Consider the following 10,635-nt stretch of genomic DNA (forward strand, 5'->3'; position numbering starts at 1 on the left):
TTGATTAGAGAGTAAAAGACGTTATAAAGCTTTCTTCTCTCTCTCTCTCTCTCTCTCCCTATCCTCAAGTGGTTCACTCTTTCATTTGATATCTCTCTCCTGTCTTTGTCTCTCTCTCTCTCTCATCTTTCAATTTTGCTTGCTTACTTACTTCAAGTTTGAACCTTTGTGTGTCTTTTTTTTCCTTCTTCTCCATCACACTCTCTCAGTGTAGCTTCAGTGGACTGTTTGTTAGGGTTTAGCAGAGAGTGCGAGTGTTCTTCTTATTTGCTACTAGGTAGATGATTCGAATCTGAAGTTTCATACAAAAAAAAAAAAAAAAAGGCTTCTGTTGATCTGGTGGTAGTTCTAAGTGTTTCTTCATCTTCTGTCTTATCTCGCTGGATCTCTAGCTTACGACTCTTGAGATCTTTCTAGATTCATACATTTCCTAGTTTGGTTTGGTTGTCTGATCCCTTCAAAAGAGAGCCTTCTTTTGTGGTGTTCATGCAAAGAAATCTGAAATTTAGATCTTCAGATTCAACCAAAGACACTCTCTGGAAATGGATTTCTTGAAAGTTCGAAACTTTCTCAAGTCAAAGAAGCCAAACCAAAAGAAGGAGCAAGAACAAGCAAGGATTGACAACACAGTACCTTGTGTGACTGATTCTACCAAAGGAGATGAGATCGAAGACGACGAGGACGATGATTTCATCACCAATGAGGTTAAGAGAAGGCTCAAGGAGTTGAGGAGAAACAGTTTCATGGTCTTGATCCCTGAAGAAGACGAACAAGAACAAGAAGACAAGGAGTCTTATCTAGGCGAAGATGAAGAAGGAGAAGACAAGTGTTCAAGTGAGTGGAGAGATGTTGTCGCCGAAGGACTTCAATGGTGGGGTGGTTTCGATGCTGTCTATGAAAAGTATTGCGAGCGTATGCTCTTCTTTGATCGCTTAAGCTCCCAACAGCTTAAAGAATCTGGTAAAAACAAAAAGCTTCTTTGCTTTTGATCTCTTAACATAAAAAGTTATTAACTTTGTTCTTCACTCTCTCAGGCATTGGAGTTGCTTCATGTCCTTCAACTCCATCCCCAAGATCTGCAACCAAGAAGCTGCCATCTCCTTTCCGATGTCTTTCTCTCAAGAAAATGGATCTCCCCGACGAAGATATGGACCCTTGTCAAGATCTTGAGACAGCCTATGTTGCTCACCTCTGCCTCACTTGGGAGGCACTTCACTGTCAATACACTCAGCTGAGCCACTTGATCTCATGCCAGCCCGAAACCCTGACTTGTTACAACCATACCGCTCAGCAGTTTCAGCAGTTCCTGGTCTTACTCCAGAGGTACATTGAGAACGAACCGTTTGAGCATGGGACAAGATCTGAACTATACGCTCGTGCCAGAAACGCAATGCCTAAGCTTCTTCAAGCTCCCAAGATTCAAGGTGGTTTCCCTAATCTCTCACATTCTGCTTAAGTGAAGTTAGTAACACTTTTAAGTTGAAACATCTCTCAGTGACAGATGTAAAGGAGATGGAGAAAGACACAGACTTCATGGTCCTAGCTGAGGATCTCATCAAACTCCTCGAGAGCTCGATCCTTACATTCAACCTTTTCTTAAAGATGGATAAGAAGAAACCAAATGGGGTTACCAACTTGTTTGGGAACCATAACAATATGAATTCTACAACCCCTTTGCAGCTAGTTCAGTCATCTATCGAAAAGGTAAACGTGTATGTCTTAGAAGCAAATGTATATATATAGCTTCTTTGGTGCCTTCTCATAAGATTTGAGTCTCTCTTTTGCAGAAGAGGGTGAAAGCGAAGGAGCTATCCAAGAAGACAAAAGGTCTGAGAAAGAAGTCTTGGCCTCAAACATGGGAAGGTGTGCAGCTCTTGTTTGCTGCCGTTGACATCAAACTAGCAACAAGGGTTTTGAGGATGGGGAAAATCAGTAAAGAGCAGCTACTGTGGTGTGAAGAGAAGATGAAGAAACTCAACTTTTCTTCTGGGAAGCTTCAAAGACACCCATCTCCTATTCTTTTCCCTTCTTGTTGATTAAACAATAATGAAGGTGGATACAATAATTTCAGATCTAGTTACCATCTTTTTCAGACCAATTAGTGAAGTGATGCTGTGTTTTCCATGTGCTTAGTTATCTTTGCATTAAGGTTTTAAATCTAAGAAGAGTTGTTTTATGGGTCAATTAGATTCAGTATTAAGGGACCATTTTGCATGTGTTGTCGTGTGGATGTAGGCACATATGAAAGAATCCAATGTTTGTCTTGTTGATGGGAGGCTAGATCTTATGATGGTGATGGACAAATCTTATTCTTCTTCTATCACTTTCATTGTTTTTGGACAAAGGCTTGATGTGTCATTAAAGAAACTTTTCTTTATCATCATGCTTCATATTTAAACCAAATCCTAAGAATTATAAATGAGAACATTATAAATCTGAATACTTCTTCTGTTTTTAAAGATTACTACTCGTATAATTCTTGTAAAAAATTCTAATAAGTGGCAAAAAGAAAAATAGACAAAAGTGTTATAAATGTTATAAAAGAATGGGGAATTTTATCTCTCTTATTATAAGGTACCTTTATATAGGGACTAGATTTTTTACTCTTCTTTAATAATTTAATTTAATTTTGCAATATTTTTTAAGAAAAAGATGAATTTCGTAAAAATTATTTTTATTAATATTATTAAAATATTATTTGATCTTTTCCTATTTACATTGTTTTTATAAATTTGTTATTTTTGAACTTAGCTATTTATTTGTTTGTATTATAAAAGTAAAATTACTATTACTAAAGTATTTATAGTTTCTTATAAGTACATAATTTTAATATCACATAGATTTCTCAGTACATATACACTACTATACTATGCTATACACTACTATGAATACTTTATTAATAATTAGTTTTATTTTTTAATGATATTAAGATAATATAATAGAAATTGTTTTATATACATTTTTCTATGAAATTTATTTAAAGTGTGCTTTATTATTTTTCATAGTTAAGTTTTTATACAATTTTACCATTTAAATAACTAATATTTAGATATCAGTTTGTTTGTATACGTAAATGTATAAATGTATTTATAAACATGTGTATATTGTTTCTTAATAAAAAAAATTAAAAGCGTCATATAGATTGTTCCATAATTATTAACTAATACAACACTGTTATAAATATTTTATTATAATTTTATATGTATTTCTATTTGAATGACATAAAAGATTAATCTTTATGCAATATATCTAACTTTTTTGTATTTACCAATTTTTTTATAATGAATGTATTATTATATACTTATTTTATGCATATTTGTATTTAAAATACTCTTATATAATTCTTTTAAATGCATATCTAATAGTTTTATATGTATATTTAGGTCTAAATCATAATAAATATTTTGATGAAATTTAAATAATAGTAACTATCTGTTTGTTAGATATAAGAAAAGGAGAAAATATATATATATATATAAAATTTATGCTAATATTAAGTAATATTTTATTTATTAAAATAAAAAATAAAAATCTAAAAAATTAAATATATCTCCTACTTGATATAGTTACAATATAAATTAGTGGTGGGATTATGATGTTTTAGTGGTTCACAAAATGTTTTCCCCAATTGAGAAGTTACTTTTCTCGGAAAAGGGTTACCATGTACTTCGATTTATTATTATTAGTGACCTAATTTAAAAAAAAATATTTTAGATAATAAAAAAATTTAGGTATGTTTCATAAAAACATGTTTGGTTAGTTAAATGAATATTTGGATTATGACTTTTTAAAAACAACTGTCTCAAAATTTATTAAAATCTAATTGTTGATGAGTAAATAATTATGTTAATTTATTTAATTGATAAAAGGCAATTCAAAAGCATATAAACAAACTGTTTAATCAACAGTATGTGTATTAATTGTGGATTATTCTTACCACATTTTATTTTTAATAGAATTTTGTAAGCTTATTAGAAGCCAAAACTGAATTGGTCCGGTAAGAAAGAAACGAAAATTGACCAATGTTTTTAAGAATCTTTTATAATTTTGTAGCCGACACCAATATAAAAATACTAAAATTTTATTTTTTACTTATTTGATTAGGTTAATTATTTTAATATTAATTATATATTTTATTTTTATGTATATGCTATTTTATGTTTTGACTTACTTTATGAATTTTTTAAATAAATTTTAGTGTTATGTTTTAAGATAGTTAGCATATATATCAAGTTAGTTAATTTTAGTTCATATTTTGAAATTAATTTATAGATTTACTTTAGAAATATTAAGATTTATAAAAATATTAAACAATGATACTGATTTGGAATATTTTTCGTATTTTTATTTATATATGAATATTTTTTATAGTATATAGCCATTATCGTAATATTGGCTGTGGACATAATTTGTTTTTTTTCTTGTTAAACTCTTTTTATGTTAAGTTTTCAAGAATTTAGTATAAATACCAATCTAATTTTTAAGATAATTAATACATTAGTTAATTTATCATTTTTGTAATTTTGTATTTATTTTTATTTTACTTTCACATACATGATTATTAGAACATTTTTTTATGTTGATTTTTTTTTTTAAAATGTTATTTTTGTTCGATAAAATTTTATTTTTAATTTTCAAATATTTAGTTTAAAAATAAAGTTAATTATTTCTGGCAAAAAAAATTTAAACTTATTTAATTTTATTTTGAGAGAAATAAAATATCTGAAATTTTATATTTAAAAATATCAAATTAACATTTTGAGAATACATGTTATTAATAATATTTTTAGCTTCTATGTGACCACTTTAAATAACATATAGCCTCAATTTTAAAATCATATGTGCTTTAGATTCATATTTTCTTTATTATTTCAAATTATTTTATTTTTTTAATATTATATTTTGTACGTAAAATTTATGTTATTCTTCCAAATATTTAGTTTATATATCAATATGATTCCTTTAATGATTTTGGCTTTTTCTAAATTTTACATTGATTGTGAAAGAAACAATTTTTGAAAGTTCTATAAGTAATATATAAAATGGTGATTAACATATTTTTCTTGGTGCTTCAAGATAATATATGGATATTCTCAATAATTTACGGCATCAAATTATATATAGTATATGTTATTTGTGAATATTTTCAGTTATTTCTGTTTTTAAAGCATATAGTCCATATCATATTAAAGGTTACATACATAATTATATTTTTAGTAATAATATGCGATCAATACCAATTCCTATAAGGTACGTGAACAATCTCTTATTATATTAAGTTTTCAATAATTAGCTACAAATATCAATCTAACTTTAAAGATAAGTTTTACAAATTTTAATTTATCTTTTTATAGTTTTGTGCTGATTTTTATTTATTTTTACATACGTGATTATTTATAAATATATTTTTTAAAACTTTGTTTCTTTTTGAATATTTTTATTTTTGTTAATTTTTTGTTTAATTTCAAATATATAATTATTTTATATATCAAGTTAATTATTTTTAATAATATTTTTATTTACTTTATCAAATTAAGATGCTAACTTTTATATTATTATAATGATATTTTTAAATTCTATGTGAACACTTAAATAATATTTATCCTCAATTTTGAAATCATATGTTATTTAGATTCATATGTAATGAAAAAGTGATTTAGATTTACATTGTCTTTATTATTTGAAATCCTTATATTTTTAAGATTATTTTTGTTACTTAATTTTATGTTGATCTTCAAAACATTTATTTCTTATAATAAACTGATTTTTTAGTTATTTGGCAATTTTGCTTACAAAATTTATTATTGATATTTTTTTGAAAGAAATAGCTTTCATTTTGAAATCATATTTTGTTAGATTCATATGTAATGAAAAGTGCTTTAGATTCATATTGTTTTTATTATTTTAAAATCTTGTATTCTTTAAGATTTTTTTTGTTAGTTGATTTTATGTTGGTCTTTCAAAGGTTTACTTTATATATCAAATTGATTCCTTTAATAAATTTGCATTTTCACTAAATTGAATAGTAGTTTCCATTTTATTTTGAAATAATTTTTTTTTGAAAATATTGAAATTTTTAAAATAATAATTAAAATGGTAATTTGACATATTTTGGTGCTTTAAAATAATATGTGGAAATTCTCAATGATTTATTGCATAAAATTACATATAGTACATATTTTTGTTGAATATTTTCAGCAGTATATAACCTAAATTTTGTAAATCATGTGTTTTAGATTTATATAGTTATAATTGTTTGAAAGTATTGCATTTTTAAATTAACTATTATATTTGTTTGTTATTTTTATGTTATTTTTCGAAACTTTATTTTATATAGTATAGATTTGTACATGATGTTTTTAACTTTGTAAGTTTAACTTATTTGATAATTATTTATATTTTATTTTGAAATAAAAAATTTCGTAATATTAACATTTTTAGAAATACCCAATTGAAAAACGATTTGGTATATTTTTGGTGCTTTAAAATAATATGTGAACATTCTCAATGATTTATAATATCAACTTATATATAGTATATGTTAGTTTGAATATTTTCAATAGTATATAACCTAAACTTTGAAAATCAAGAGTTTAAATTTAGATTTATATAGTTATACTTGTTTGAAAGTCTTGCATTTTTAAATTAATTATTTTTTTCGTTATTTATTTTTTAATTTTCAAAAAATATTAAACATTATGTTAACTTAATATAGTATTTATATTTTTGTAAATTTACCTTATTCGATATTGATTTATATTTTAGTTTGAAATAAACATTTTTTTTTGGTAATATTAACATTTTTAAAAATAGTAAACTTAAATAATAATTTGTCATACTACGATTGGTCGTTTAAATCCTACGTGGACGCTCTCGATGGCTTATAGCCTCAACTTTTATATAGTATAGATTACAAGATAGAGATAAAAGGAAAGAGTACGAATCATAATCCAACAGGAAATATTAAAACTACTAAAACATAGAAAAGAAAAACATCCCAAGTTCTAAGTCGGCTAGGTCATTGGCCGACTCTCTCTCCTCCTTGCGGCCGCAGCTGGGCTTGATGTGGCCGACAGGCTTTCTCCTTTTGTCTTGGTTAATGGCAATCCACTCCTTGATTTATAACACTCCCCCTTGGATGCCATAACCATACATGATCTGTAGTACGCTTCATGTTGCCTCATTAAAACCTTATTAGGAAAACCCAGTGGGACAAAACCATGATGAAGGAAAAAGAGTACAACACGCACTACTCCCCCTGATGTGAACCTCATTGTAGGTTCTACATTCTACGCATCTTGATGCGTGATCTTTCCAGTATATGTAGGAAGAGAGTAATCGTCCAGTTTCATTACTAAGCCGTAACTAGACCACTTCGACCTCTCAGATCGTCCCTCATGTCTTTTGACATCGAGTGTCCTGGTTAAAGGATGTGCTAATCAATGTGAACCACATTTTCTTCGGAGATCACTATTGGGTCTTTGCAAATCGTGTTTGCATATGTCCATAGTCTAGACGTGATCGTCTACTGCCAAACTCTTTACTTTGGCTATTTATGGTTACCATTCGACCATGTTTCAATCTGGCCGATCCATGTCCGGGTCATAGACCTCGTCTATACATGTCCACTACTTGTCTCATGAGTGTTCAAGATCAATGATCATTGATGTGAGTTTATAATCTCTTATTATAGCTCTGCGGCCGAAACACTCTCATGGATGTGGACATCGATTTCTTTTCCTTAGGTAATGCCGTATTCATTATTCTTTGCATCCCTATCTTAATACTGATGATGGTGTCTCATGACCTCAGTTGCTGTGGATCATATCACACGCTAAGTATACATTATTAGGTCATGAATCTCGGCTTTCACGAGCTTATGGACTACAATACTTTATATCCGACAGGGAAGGATATACTAAACATCTCCTCTTATCTTCACGACAAAGCCTTGTGGGAGTAAGTCATACAGCAGCAGTAAACTATTCTGCTATGATGGATCCTTAAGGGATCTGATGTCGGATTGCAACCTGATGGTTGATCTTTTCTACTAGCTCGTGATCAAGAAGAATAAGGGCCGTACGCCTACAGATTTGTTCTGTATTAGTCTTCTAACCTCTTTTAGGTTTAGTATAAGCACAAGAAATTTCAAATCTTTATAAATATATGGACTGTTATTGGATTGTCTTTTATACAACTTCAAGATCATGTCGTGATCAATTTCTTTTATATACTATATGCAGCTGCTTTTCAGTCCATGAATCAGCTTAGGAACAAAGCTGTTCCTTTCATCTTATCCAGTGATCCATATGCTGCTTTACTACATCATTGTATCTATTTTCTTATGACCAGACCTTTTGTTAATTTCGAAATTTTGTAGCAGCAACCACCACATAGGAGTTCATCTCCTTATAATCTGTTCCTTTGATCTCTTTGAGTACCTTGTGTAACAAGCTATGATCTGATGCTGTTATTAGGAAACATGAACACTCTAGACCTCGTGATCATGTGCCTTTTCTCACAGTTTCTTTATCTCACAAGATCCATATATTTCACTGGTTTTATCAGATGACGTTTCTGTATATGTATATGGCCAATACGCCCATCTCTCCTTTAGATACTTTGGACCTCCACGTTTATCTTTCTGATTGTATGATCTTTATGATTGTATGACTACTCATTCGTGGGTTCATGATCCTCGCTTATCTCTTTATGTTCAAGTGCTATTCTCTTATGCATCTTTTATATAACATTCATGTGTGTGTCGACACCTTCATATGTGGTTCCATTATGTTCCAGACATGATCTAATCACTTTGAGATTTCGTTATCTAGGACCATTGTTACCTAGTAGCTTGGCGTCCCAAGACTACATGGTTTGGTACCTTAGATGTGTAGCTGCGCAGCCTTTTCTCAATGTCTGGTATGGTTTCTCTTATAATCTCGGATCTGTATTCTATGCACCATTCTTTTCTATCCGAGATTCCTTTATCTTATGGAACACTTGGTCAATCTTGTATAGACTCTATAGCAACTTGACTATGTCTCTTCTAGGACATTAGATTTCGTTTGGTGCTAAGCTGGTTAGTCATTCTTTTTCGGGTCAGTGTCTGGCATCTCGATTATCTAACTTTGTATAATCTTTCTTTGGACGTCTTAAATCATAATCTCTAGTCCGAGGATCTTTGCCAAGACAATGATGGTTAAAACCATTCTTATCATTCTTTTACTTTTTAATCTTTCTTTATCCAGCTTATAATCTTTCTCCTTTAATATTGAATATCCGGATTCATTTGTTTCATGCAATCCGTACATGGCCACTATTTTGATCACCCATGTTTTGGCTCACGGTTCTTTTGAATTCGTGGAGAAAGTTCTTATTCTTATATATTCCCAATCCTCTTCTGAGATTCCATCTTAGACGGCACACATATGTATGTGGTGGTTTATTCAAAATCTCTTAAGATGGTGTATGTCTGATTTTATGACCTGTATATACTCTGAGATGAAAATATCTATGCTCACTTATATGGCCTGATGCATATTATCATTCTATACATGTAAATTCATAATGTCCCCAAGCTTATAGACTTTTAGAGTCTTAGTCTTATAGGTAATGGCTTACATGGCCGATGCTTTATGGTAATGGCCTTTCCGGCCGGTTATGGCCTTTGTGGCCGAAGGCCGGTTATGGCCGAACCATTTATAACATGGCCAAGTAATGGTCTTTATGGTTTGGTCGTCCTAAACATGGTTTTAGACCATAGTAGTACACGAGGCCGGTTATTGCCTTTGCGGCCGAAGGCCGTTGTCTCTCATGGTCTTTTCGGCCGAGTAATGGCCTCTTTGGCCGGGTAATGGCCTTTATTGTTTGGCCGTTATAGTAGTACACGAACTTGTAGTATTGATCATGGGTTTATCCTCTCTCCCCCTCATGACCATACTATAATTTTCGTGATGCTTGGGACAATTAAGCCTAAAGAGTTTCCCTTGTGTACATGTTACACAACGTGAGATCTTTTATGGGATAACTCTTTGTGCCTTTTCAATTTCAATCTTTGCATCAAGTTTTAGACTAGGATGGCTAATCCTATCATGCCATATAGTGTATAATTTCGTGGTGTATCTCAATATGGTCACCACGGCTCTTGCCTCTCATTATACTGATCTATAGCATAGTTTAAATCAGTAGAGATCATTAGGTATAGTCTCGACCACTTTCTTATAAGGTCTTAGGCGTTTATTTTTCTTTAAAACCGAAGGAACTTGTTTCCTTCTTGCCCATTGTTTCTATTTGGAAACCATTTATAATTCAATGGGTCACATATCATTGGGTGTGTATAATGCCCTTTAGGCAATGTCTTAGCCATAGTTTCTTTACTAGGCTTACTATACCCCTTTTATGATTTCTTACTTGGTATTATATATGCCTTTTAGGCAATTCTTTATCAATAGAATCATTCACATGTTCAAGTAAGATCATGCAAGATATAATGAAATCAAAACCAATTCCATTATATATATATATATAAAATCGTGAAACATCAAAGCAAATCACAAAATCATAGACTTAAAATATAAAATGCCGAGATCTTTCTTTAGTCTATGGATAAGCCGGCCACTCCATCTATTGCAT

General features: G+C 30.1%; 1 protein-coding gene across 2 annotated transcripts; it reads left to right on the top strand.

The window, feature by feature from the left end:
• Positions 1 to 2,270, top strand: BNAC05G31790D. Of its 2 annotated transcripts, none has more exons than XM_013838499.3 (4): positions 1 to 960; positions 1,035 to 1,424; positions 1,502 to 1,704; positions 1,788 to 2,270. In XM_013838499.3, the coding sequence occupies exons 1-4, from the start codon at positions 543 to 545 to the stop codon at positions 2,034 to 2,036; spliced, it is 1,260 nt and encodes a 419-aa protein (XP_013693953.1). In that variant the 5' UTR covers positions 1 to 542; the 3' UTR covers positions 2,037 to 2,270. The 2 variants fall into 2 exon arrangements, with proteins under 2 accessions (XP_013693953.1, XP_013693952.1); XM_013838498.3 differs by having other exon boundaries at positions 15 to 960; positions 1,496 to 1,704.
• Positions 2,271 to 10,635: the final 8,365 nt, after the last annotated feature.

This window comes from Brassica napus, chromosome C5, assembly GCF_020379485.1.
Source record: "Brassica napus cultivar Da-Ae chromosome C5, Da-Ae, whole genome shotgun sequence".
Classification (NCBI taxonomy): Eukaryota; Viridiplantae; Streptophyta; class Magnoliopsida; order Brassicales; family Brassicaceae; genus Brassica; species Brassica napus.